General features: G+C 42.2%; 1 protein-coding gene across 1 annotated transcript in view; it reads left to right on the top strand.

Moving 5' to 3' along the window:
• STXBP4 (syntaxin binding protein 4) overlaps positions 1 to 12,606 on the top strand; it is a 240,927-nt gene that overhangs the window by 87,047 nt on the left and 141,274 nt on the right. The window contains exon 17 of the mRNA XM_060253551.1: positions 8,389 to 8,565. Coding sequence (XP_060109534.1) covers positions 8,389 to 8,565 — 177 coding nt within the window. The remainder of the gene's footprint in view (positions 1 to 8,388; positions 8,566 to 12,606) is intronic.

Raw genomic sequence — 12,606 nt, 5'->3', positions numbered from 1 at the left:
ATATTTTACCTGCATAGGTTAGGGTGTGAGATGTATCCTTATTTAGATGAGCTGATATCATAGCAACTGCATGGGAGTCCACAGAGGTAGCACCAATGCCCATCAATCAGAAAGAGGTTTATTTCCTTTCCTAATCCAGTTACAGCCCACTTTTCTCACTGAGACTCAAAATGGATTGCAGAATTAGAAAACAAAACAAAAAAACCTGTATAATGGCAGGAAAAAATCACATTATGCATTACAATACATCACATTACAATAAATCACATTATGCATTACAATACATATGTAAGACCCATTTAGTGATAAATACACTGAGAGGCCAGCCATAGAGCCTGAGTTGGAGTGGAGTGAAGCCTGTTCTGGGAGGACTAGGGGAACATGAGGCAGTGAGGCTGGAAGCTGAAGCAGTGGCCCAGCAGCCCTTGCAGGAGAGGAGGACAAGAAGGGTCAAAGTTACTCCAGAAAGGTGGGAAGCAAAACATTATTGTCCCAATGCTAAGAATCACTGTGTGGGGACTCCTTGGATTTGATTTATATCCCGCCCTCCCTGCCGAAGCAGGCTCAGGGCGGATCACAACATAAAATCCCACAAACAATTAAATTAATAAGTATTAAAATTACACATTCGGTAATAAAATAGATATATAATGATTAAAACAGTTAAAGCAGAAAAACAGAATATTGAGTTGGTGCTATTCTGGTGGCGACGGCCTTCCACTTCTTTTAAGTACCAATGCCAGGTCAATTGAATGCCAGCCAGAAGAGGACAGTCTTGCAAGCCTTATGGAACTGCACAAGGTTCCACAAGGCCCTCACTTCATCTGGCAGTTGGTTCCACCAGCAGGGGGCTACAATTGAGAAGGCCCTGTCTCTAGTTGATTTCAATCAGACCTCCTTCGGCCCGGGGATTACTAATAGATTTTGTGATCCTGATCTAAGTACTCTCTGGGGAACATGTGGGGAGAGATGGTCCCTAAGGTAGGCAGGTCTTAAGCCATATAGGGCTTTAAAGGTAATAACCAGCACCTTGTAACAAATCCGGCATACTATTGGCAACCAGTGCAGTTCCCGTAGTCCCGACTGAATGTGCTCCCACCTGGGAAGCCCCAATAACAGCCGGGCAGCCATGTTCTGCACTATCTGCAACTTCCAGGTTTGGCACAAGGGCAGCCTCATGTAGAGGGCATTACAGTAGTCCAGCCTCGAGGTGACGTTGCATGGATCACTGTTGCCAGGTTGCCTTGCTCCAGGAAGGGGACCAACTGCCGTGCCCGCCTAAGATGGAAAAACGCGGATTTAGCAGTGGCTGCTATCTGGGTGTCCATTGTCAAAGCAGGCTCCAGTAGCACCCCCAAGCTTTTGACCTTGTGCGCCATTGCTAGTGGTGCACCATCAAATGCCGGTAGGGGGATTTCCCTTCCCAGACCACCATGACTCAAGCAAAGGACCTCTGTCTTCACTGGATTGAGCTTCAATCTACTCAGCCTAAGCCATCCAGCCACAGCTTTCAGCACCAGGTCCAAATTTTCTGGGACACAGTCAGGCCGGCTGTCCATTAGTAGATAGAGCTGGGTGTCATCAGCATACTGCTGGGTGTCAACCCATACCTCCAGGCGATCTGGGCAAGGGCTTGCATGTAGATGTTGATCAACATCAGGGAGAGCACCACCCCCTGAGGCACCCCACAGTCAAGCACGTGTCTCCGGGACAGTTCACCTCCAATCGCCACCCTTTGTCCCCGACCATCAAGGAAAGAGGAAAGCCATTGAAGATGAAGATGAAGAAGATGAAGATATTGGATTTATATCCCGCCCTCCACTCCGAAGAGTCTCAGAGCGGCTCACAATCTCCTTTACCTTCCTCCCCCACAACAGACACCCTGTGAGGTGGGTGGGGCTGGAGAGGGCTCTCACAGCAGCTGCCCTTTCAAGGACAACCTCTGCCAGAGCTATGGCTGACCCAAGGCCATTCTAGCAGGTGCAAGTGGAGGAGTGGGGAATCAAACCCGGTTCTCCCAGATAAGAGTCCGCACACTTAACCACTACACCAAACTGGCTCTCCATTGCAAGGCCAACCCCTAAATCCCTGCATTGATGAGATGGTGGGTCAGCAACCAATGGTCGACCATATCAAATGCTGCCGATAGGTCTAACAACATCAGTACTGCCGAACCGCCTCAATCCAGATGCCGCTGGAGGTCATCTATCTGAAAAGATAGATACCTTGTTATTTAATATAGTATCAAGGTGCTTTAAGACTTAGGAGACCATATTTTTAAATACATCACATATATTACTTGTACAGAAATACCATTGAATTCTGCCTATCAGTTATAGAAGAGAGCTCTTGGATTGCATATGTGATTTTTAAAAATACAGTGTGTTTCTAATCTCAGAAGAACGTGAACAAGGAGGGAACTTAAGTAACATGCTGTGTTTGACTAAACTGAAAAATTGTGCAAAATAACATAGCAATCACACAATTACCTGTAAAGGAAATGGATTGTAGTTTGCAAACAGTAGTGCAGGTTTTTTTTTTCATTTTGCTATTGCATCTTTCATCACTGATCTATTCTGAAAAAAATATAGGTCTACTATTTCTGGTTGGTTTGTTTTCATTTATAATAACCTAATGGAAGAAGGAGTTTTTTTCTACTTTCCTAATTTTAAAAAGTCCCTGTCAGATTGGAATTTTAGTTTCTAGTGCTCTCTCTCACTCTTCACAAAGGTGGTATGCATCATTGCTCTTGAACTATAAATGCAGATAATTTCATAATACTGTTTGCAATTTTCTGTTCTGTTTACTTGAAGGTGAATTTTGCAGTGCAATTGTTAACCTTACAGTAAAAACCTGAATAAATTATTAATCACAAAAATTACTATGAGGAAATAGCAGGGTTTTGTTTTTGTTTTTTTTAAAAAAAAATTGGAACAAGCTTGATGGCACATACCAAAAATCATAGCATATATTAAAGAGCATTAGATGGTACCCTGATTATGGTACCTTCATTCTATCCGAAGGCAAAAAAAAAATTGGTCTTTCATAAGTTTTTGCTTGTGGAAAGGGGGAGAGTGTTTTTTGCCCATTCTCACTTTGCCTTTATGCTGTGCCCCTCACCAAAAGCTTAGGTAGGATCCAGCCCACATGCTATTGGAGCTGTGCCTAAGGACTTTGACACACCTACTGCAATTCTAGGCTTCTCCCCTTTTCTTCCCATATCACATACTGCTTTTGCAAGTCTTGTGTTTCAATAGCAGTGTTTAGGGCTACTGGTGACACATGATTTGCCTGAAGTCTGCTTTATTCTTAAGGAATGAATGAATGAATGGCATTTAAAAAAACAACAACATTTAAATACTAAAAAGGTGTATCACTTGTGATCCAGAGTTCAAGACAGCGCGTTCAGTGTCAGTATTCAAAACAATCCAGTGATACAAGAGAGAAAAAGGTAACCAAATCCCTGTCAAAATGAGCAGTGCTAGTCTGAAAAATGCCTTGCAAAAGAAATCCGTTATAATTACAGTGATGGTGCCTTGCCTGCTTCTTCAGACAAACAGTTGCACAGTGTTGGTACTGCCACTGAAAAAGTATGTGCCATACTTGTCCATGTCTGATGAGCAGAAAGCATTGCCAGTAGAGCCTACTGGGCACATGGGTCATAAAGGGTGAGACCATTTTTGAGTAGAGATTGGCACAAACCAATTTTTTTCAATCTAGTTCATGACTGAACTGGAAACTAGAACTAGAAACCAGTATGAACCAGGCGATTTGTTCACAAACTGAACTGGTTCATATCCGCAAACTGTTTAAACTCCTGTTTCCACTCCCAATGGCATTCTACGAAGAGCAGAAAGCAGGGATCTAAATTGCCTCCTTCTATTTAAAACCCTGCTTTCTGCTCTCCATGGAAAGCAGAAAACAGTGGTTTAAATGAATCTCAGCCATTTAAACCAAACAGCTCGGCTGTTTTTCATGAGTTGTTCTTCATGAACCACAACAAACTGCATCAAAATTTGTGAAAGGTTGTAGTGGTCCTTTAGTTCATGAACATTGCTTTGCAAACCATGAACCAGCCAAAATGAATGATGCATTTTAGTTCATCAGGAGGTTCGTGCCCATCCCTATTCTTGAGCATGTGGATCTTTGGATCCCAGTCATTTCACAGGTTTCATCATTATGGGTGACCTTTCTGTCAGCATTTGGTCGTCATTGATCTTTGGTGTAGAATGAACATTGCGAAAACAAAAAAAGGTGAGGTCAGTATTCCACCCCGCATTTTGTTTTTCTGCCACAAAATATAATAAATAAAACCCAATTATTTGTTTATTTGTGGTTAGTTTCACTTAAGTAGCCATGGATAAGGCAAAGAGTCGTATTTGTGTTTCTTGATTTCAGCCTTGCACAGCATATTTTCACCCTTAAAATTCTGTTGGTTTTGACCAGTGTTAAGCCAGCTTCATTGTGTGCCCTACCAAATCCATTATCTCTATTTTTAATCATTTTAAAAAGCTGTTTTGAAATTTGTAATTGCCCTATGGCCACAGGTAGGTGGAAAAGAAATTTAAAATTAAAACTGAATTCTATTGTTTTATTTTTGTAAATACCCTCTATCTTTTATGAACAGCGTTGCATTCTTGCCAGTTTTCTGGGTGTTGCTACCTGTTCCTTCAAGGCTTCCTATTTGTGAAAACCCTCTTCTTCAGCAAAGGATGTCCAGACAACCGCCAGTTCAGCTCATGCCCTGTTCACCAATTATGAACAGGGAGATGATTTTTCAGTAATCATTTTGACTGTTCATTAACAAGTTCATGGCTGTTTGAAAGGTTACTTAACTGTATTCCTTCCTAACTGTACAATACAGTGTAGCTGGCATTTGTTGTAGCTTTGGCTGCTGTTTTCCTGCTATGCCACCAGAGGACTTTTTGAGGACTTAAAAAAAGTAATTTCTATTAGGAAAGCGTGTACTAGTGCTCCAATTATCTGTTATGACAGTCCCTGAATTCCCAGTTTTCATCTTGAAAAAAACTAAGCTTCTAGCTCTTTTCCTCTGAGAATTAAAAGGGAAGAGACTGAACAATACCGCCCATGAGCAAACAGATATTCATGTTTGAGTACAGCCTGTACTTAAGCCGCTTAATAAAAGTTACATAGTGGTGATTCATAGTTCTGTCTTCTCGTGCAGTCCCACAATGGGACTGCGCTTGTACAGACCGGCCACAGGACATTTTCTTTCTATGTCAAAGACTCAAGAGGGTGTGCCCCATGCTTTTTCAGAGCCAAAAAATGTGCAAGATTGCTGCCTAATGTATCACATGCTCCATCAGCAGGTGTTCCCTTCCCTCAGTTCCTTTTTCGCCACCTCAAGGATAGGAAGCGTTCTAGTACATTCTGTTGTTTTTCTTCATTATTGTGGATGAAAGAAGACTCCTGGGGTTTCCATTCACTGTTTTTTCCAAGGGATAAAAAAAAGATGGTGGGCACAGGCTCGTATTGGATCTCAGAAAATTAAACAAATTCTTTAAAATTTCAAAGTTCAGAATGGTCTTGTTTTGTTCTGTGATCGTTTCTTGCCCCCAGTATGTGGTTTGTTGTCCTTTATTTAGAGGATGCCTACTTTCATATTTCAGTCCACCAATCCTATAGGAAGTATTTACAGTTCATACAGAGTTCTGAGGTGTTCCAGTATGCATCCTTCTCATTCGATCTTGCTACTGCACTAGGAGTGTCCACCAGGTGTATACGTGGTGTTCACGTGGTGCATCTGTGCATGCAGGGTTGCTCAATTGGCTTATTGTGGCCCCCAGTCGTGACCTACTGAATGACCATATTCATCACACCATTTCCACCAGTAGCAGCTTAACGCCTAATGGTAAACTGGAAAAAATGTCATTGTGAACCATCTCAGCGAAACCAATTCATTGATGCCTCCCTCGATGTTACCACAGGAGCAGCTTTTTTTGCCTGCAGACAGGGCTAAAAGCATTAAGGTAATGGTGTTAAGCTGTATTAGAAAACGTTGGCAGGCAGTGCAGGCTATTCAGTTGCTATTAGTACTTATGGCCTTGACCACTGCAATGATCTTGTTAGCAGGACTGCACATGTGAAGCTTGCAAACCTGATTTGTCAAGAAGTAGGACTCCAAAAAACATCCCCCAAGATGCTATTTTTTGATACCTAGGGAGGGTGGTGGTTAGGTCTCTGCGGTGATAGCTTGATGACACTAACTTGTTCTCAGGAATCCAGTTTGGATTCTGGGTTCCCCTGGTCACTTTGACCACAGATTTTCAGTATTGGGTTGAGGTGCCCACTGAGAAGGTTTTTCAGTGCAGGGCCGGTGGCCTTTAATGCAGAATACTCTCTTGGAGCTTCATGCAGTAAGATTTGCACTTACCTCTTTTTCAGATATTATCGAGGCAAGAGGGTGCTGATTCAAATAGACAACACCACAACAGTATATTATTTCAACAAAGAAGGTGGCACGGGTTCCTTGAGACTTTGTTTAGAGGCAGTAGCAGTTTGGGAAATAGCTGTGAGCCATAGGAGCCCTTTCCAGGATCGTCCACATAGCAGGGACTTCGAATACCGAAGCAGACAACCTGAGCAGGGTCTATCAGACCAACTTGGAATGGTCTGACACAGATACATCAAGGCGATTTTTGGCACCTGGGAGTACCCTCATGTGGACCTGTTTGTCACAGCCAAGTTCAAGAAAGCATCAGAATTCTGCTCCCTAGTGGGCAGTGAGCCAACTTCCTTCAGAGATGCATCCCAGATCTCTTGGTCAGGCACACTCTTTTATGCATTCCCTCCCTTCCCTCTCCTAAATAAAGTTATAGGGAAGATGGATGGATTGTATCTCAGTAGCTCCCTTCTGGCCTCACCAGATCTGGTTCTCAGAGCTGTTCCATTTAGCAAGCATGGACTACATGCCATTCTCTTGATGTACAGTCCACTGATGCACCATGATGCAGCTTGGCTACACTTGATGTCATGGCAGATCTAGCCATAGAGTGCTCCTCCCAAAGAAGAAGAAGACAACTGCAGATTTATACCCCACCCTTCTCTGAATAAGAGACTTAGCAGCTTACAAGCTCCTATATCTTCTCCCCCCACAACAGACACCCTGTGAGGTGGGTGGGGCTGAGACGGCTCTCACAACAGCTGCCCTTTCAAGGACAACCCCTGCGATAGCTATGGCAAACCCAAGGCCATTCCAGCAGCTGTAAGTGGAGGAGTGGGGAATCAAACCTGGTTCTCCCAGATAAGAGTCCACACACAGGACTCCGAAATTAGTTAGTGACCTTTTTTATAATATTTCTAAACTGCTTTTCAGCTGCCATTCCCAAAGCAGGCCGATGTGGAATAAATAGTAGCATAGCTTTGTCATGTATGAAGAATCAGATATAAATTAATAAAGGACTCCAAGTTTGGTTTTTGGCCCAGTTTTAGGGTAGCAGCCAATTTTGTACACCTTTAATTTGGCACAGGTGAATATACAAGCACATAATAGATTGGATCCAGCAATCTGCAGCTGCCAGGATGGCAGATATTTCTTGAGTTCCCTCTCTCCCAGTCATTTCTGGGGAAGTTTATTCAAAGGATTCATGTAGACTAATAGCCACATAAGATGTGGGGAAGAACAAGAGGACAAAGTCATCCATCTCTAGCTATCCCCTTCCCCATTGCAGCCTCCAGACCAGTGTGGTCCAGTAAGATGCCTTATATGAACTTTACTTTATGGCTCCTTGTAGGGAGAGAAACATGGGAAATATCTGCTGTCTTCATCACCTTCCACTGAGAGATTGCTGGATCCAACCCACTGCTGACATAAAACTGGTTTTCAACAGTATTTGTGCTGTGATACCAAAGATCAGATATGTGTCTTCAGCAGCCAAGAAACTGGGAAGTTGACTAGTTATCATGCTCTCATTTAGAACCATTCCTTTAGCAGTTTGGATAGTGAGTTTGCACATAATCTTTTGGTTTCAAGTTTTTAAACGTATTTAGTTTCTAAAGTATATTTTCAGGCCAATGCCTGATATATACATATTTTATCGCTCTCTCTTTTCTCTTCCTAATCCTGTGATGAATCTTTGTGGGTGATAGTATTAATAGTGAAGAAATTAAAATAAGGTGTCAGACCTCAGTGGGTTTTGTTATTGTTGTTTACCTTTGTCACTGACTCAAAAAGGGAACTGTGATGGTCCCCAATTATCTCTGTGTAAACGTTGGTTACAATATCTTCTATCTGCTCTTCAGTGAGAGAATATATTTTTATATTTAACTGACTGGGGAAAAAACAACATACAGGTCTACTTTTTTTTCTTAAAGTCAGTTATGTTATAGCAGTGCTTTTTTTAAAATTAGAAATTTTGTTCTCTGTAGGAAGCCAAGGCATCTGTGGAGGAGACAAGGGCCTTGCGGAGCAGAATCCATCTTGCTGAAGCTGCACAAACACAAGCTCGTAGGATGGAAATGGACTATGAGGAAGTAATCCGCCTTTTAGAGGTGGAAATCGCTGAACTGAAGGCTCAGCTTGCTGATCACTGTAGCCAAAATAAAGTAAGCACAACAGTCATCTCTCATAGAGTTGCCATGGTTTCCTCGCTGTTGTCATGAATCCTGTTTTTCATTTTTCTTTTATTTGCTCTCCCAAAGTAGGTCACTGTTTGTCTTGTATTATTCAATAGCTAGAATGATGCACTGAGAAGGAGAGCAGTGCAAAGTCTATGAACCTTCCATTATTCAAATACCTTTTGGTTGGGAAAACATAAGCCTCAGTTGTATGTGGGTCAGTGGCTAATATGGCATAGCTTGAGCATAATTAATATGGAACACAGAATGTTGGATTTCTCTTGTTTTTGTATTAACTGGTATTTCACATCAAAACACTGGTTTGATGAAAGCCTTCCAGGAAATGTGAAAATGGGTTCTCCCTTGCCCAAGATTTCTAGGTATTTATTGTCCCCAAAATACTAGGGCTGCCAGGCTTTCCGATGTGGTGGGAAGTCTCCCACTGGAAGCCCTACGTCTGCTTGGAACAGCAGTAGGAGGGGAAAGAAGCCAGCGACATCACTGAAATTGCTGCATCACTTTCTCGGAGAACCAGAGGTGATATGGGTAATTCTAGGAAACTGTGGTTTTACCATAGAGTTTCTAAGTTAAAGTCCACTTGCACCTTGAAGACCAACGAAGTTTTATTCAGGGTGTGAGCTTTCGTGTGCATGCACACTTTGTCAATTGGACTCTGACTTTGTTACATTGCTTCAGACCAGAGTTGGCCAAACTTGCTTAACATAAGAAAAATATAGACTAAATGTCAGATGTTTGAGAGCTGCAAAACATGAACAAATATTACACACACATCTTTATTAAAATTTGTAATACTTTCTTTGCGCAGATGGATTCTTTACTCTACAACAGGAGTGACCGACGGTAGCTCTCCAGATGTTTTTTGCCTACAACTCCCATCAGCCCCAGCCAGCATGGCCAATGGCTGGGGCTGATGGGAGTTGTAGGCAAAAACATCTGGAGAGCTACCGTTGGCCACCCCTGCTCTACAACATGCCATACTAGAAGGAGATGAAAACAAAAGCTGGGAATAACAGTCCCTATAAGACTAGCATAGGGAAAGGTTAGGGAATTATTCTTTGTTTGCACCAGTGGGAGAAGGAAATACACAGGTACCATATAATCACTGACCACCATTTTGCATCATTATGCATCTCTCTTTGCCTTGAGACCAAGTTTAGTCAATACAGTTCCTACAATAGCTATGAAACTAAGGGAGAACCCTGCTCTGCCCTCTTTAATTCCATCCCCCCTTTAAGTGGATCCCTTGGCTCTTGCACTCTCTTTCTTGCTCTAGGTCTCCAGGTGACCTCTGTGGTGGAGAAGAGCTTGAAAGCCTGTTTCCCCCTCCTTCCCTGCCTCACACATGGCAGAAATACCTAAGGGTCAGCACTCAAAGGCTGACTGATGTTAAGCGCACTTACTTGAGAGTAAGACTGAATAAAATTCCTCCTTGACCTTTGGGAGCCACACAATATGTGTGAAAGAGCCATGTGTGACTCCCAAGCTGTAGTTTGGCCACCCTGCTTCAAACCAACATGTCTACTCACCTGGATTTATCTTCATATAGTTTCCAGTGATTCCAGAGCTACCCAGTGTTGTTCCAGATTTTCTCCAGAACTGACATAAAGATATCACCAACATCCACAACCTGCCGTGTCCCATCTGCAAACCTCCCATTGTTTCCAAGCTTAGCCTGACATCCCTTCCAAATTCTCATGTCATTGGTTGATAATTTTTTTGAATTTTATTGCCTCTGTCCACTTTAGAAAGCCTTCAAGAAACTGGGTTTTTTAGATCAAAAGCTGCAGTAATAAAATAAAGCAATCATAAAAGCAAATAATGAAATAAACGATGTTGGTAGCAATGCAACATGTTTCTCTATTACGATGATACAAAGATGGCCCTTAATAAAGGGTTTTTAGTATTCAGTAAGACTTGGCATATTTCAGACAAGCACACAATTGACAGTAACGCAAAATGAATTATTTTTACATTTTTTGTTGTTGAACTTTCAAAGAAACAAAGGTATTGGTTTTGTTTAAATATATTATGTTTCTTCAGCTGACAGCTTCAAAGACATGATCTGAGATGTAAATGCAGTTCCTTGCAGGAACTTATCCATAATATAGCCATAGCCAATCATTTTGGAAACCTAGAGGTACATTAACTTGATATAATCCTGGAGATATTTGTTTTTTGTGGTCCATTGAATTGTACTTTGCAGCATCAAAATGGACTGTTTTGTGTTCAATTGGATCTTCTACATCTTAACTGAAGTGTCAAGCTAGTTGAGACCAAATTCATAGATCACCTACATAAGTTTTCTTGAGTGTACAACCCTTATCTAGAATGAGCTACAGTGTAGGAAGGGGCCTCCACCAACATAGTTTAACTTATTGAAACCACTTTCCCTACTTTTAGAAATGCAAATAGAAGAGGAAATAAACAAGCATTTCCCTTTTTTCCCTTTCAGTAGATAAAACTGGGATTTTTATCCAGAAAAGTAGAAAGGAGGGAGTCAGCTTGTTGTCTTGTGGTCAGATATTCATGCTCTCTAGACATCTGTCCATGTGAATATGGCCCAGCTCCTTGAACAGAGTCCACATTCATGATAGTCTGAGAACACCAGAGTAGGGAAATTACATCTTCCCTGCCATCACTCACTGTAGAGCTGCTAGCCCAGATTTAAGCATTGATTCAAGCCTGAGGAAGTTTTTCAGGGAAAATATAAATACCAATGTCTTAACAAGAATGCCAGTAATAGAGATCTTTGACTGAGAGATGGCCTACCAGGAGGAGAGCCAGTTTGGTGTAGTGGTTAAGTGTGCGGACTCTTATCTGGGAGAACCGGGTTTGATTCCCCACTCCTCCACTTGCACCTGCTAGCATGGCCTTGGGTCAGCCATAGCTCTGGCAGAGGTTGTCCTTGAAAGGGCAGCTGCTGTGAGAGCCCTCTTAGCCCCACCCACCTCACAGGGTGTCTGTTGTGGGGGAGGAAGGTAAAGGAGATTGTGAGCCACTCTGAGACTCTTCAGAGTGGAGGGCGGGATATAAATCCAATATCTTCATCTTCTTCTACCACAGGGAAAATAAAGAGTGGCCATTGGTAAGAATTAAGGTGGGGAAATCAGCAATCTGGATGACAGGATAACACCAGCTACAGAAAGTATAAACGTTACTCCTTTTCAACAAAAGACAAAAGATGAGGGAGTAAGAGAGGCTAGGAGGGAGATTCCACAATCCAGCATATATCAAAGATGCTGTGAGCTATGAGAGGAAGGATATTTGCCACTACTGATATCCAGCAAAGAAATCAGGACTGGAGAAGAAGGCCCAGAAAGCCGGACAAGAAGTAAAAATCCAAGGGAACAGTAGAGTAGTATGCCATGCATCAAACAGACCTGGAATTGACAGTCCTGGCAGCTCCAATTGCCAGGGCAAGCAGGCAGGGCACACAAAAAAATATTATTTTTTTCCGGGTACTGGAAGCAAAGAGAGGAAAATTTATGAGCCCAGGTGTGACTCGAAGGATGCCTGACTTGGGGCAGGGCTGGGCCAAAGCATAATTGATAGGTTCTATATATGAAAAAGCCATGCTAATAGTAACAGGGAAGGCTCGACTCCTTTGTGGCTAAAGATATGATAGCCTTACTGAAGATCCTTAATAATAATAATAATAATAATTTTTATTTGTATCCCGCCTCGGCAGGCTCAGGGCGGCTAACAACATTTCTCAATAACATACAGTATAATAAAACCTTTAAATTTAACAATATAAAACAATATAAAACATTATTTAACAACATTAAAAACCAGTCTATACAATTAAATAGTTTAGTCTGACAGTGCTGATGATGTTTGACGCTAGTTCTGCCAGTTTATATACAGCGGTCTAGATCTTTAAGCCGCATTGGCGGATCCTTATTAACAGCCTTCTTTAGCAGTCTGGGTAAGCAAGTTTAAAAAGGGTGGTCTTGCAGGCCCTGCGGAACTGGTCAAGGTTCCGCAGGGCCCGCACCTCCTCAGGGA

This window comes from Heteronotia binoei, chromosome 13, assembly GCF_032191835.1.
Source record: "Heteronotia binoei isolate CCM8104 ecotype False Entrance Well chromosome 13, APGP_CSIRO_Hbin_v1, whole genome shotgun sequence".
In the NCBI taxonomy this organism is placed as follows: domain Eukaryota; kingdom Metazoa; phylum Chordata; class Lepidosauria; order Squamata; family Gekkonidae; genus Heteronotia; species Heteronotia binoei.
Note: the sequence above shows the minus strand (reverse complement) of the source record. Positions and strands in the feature narration are given on the sequence as shown.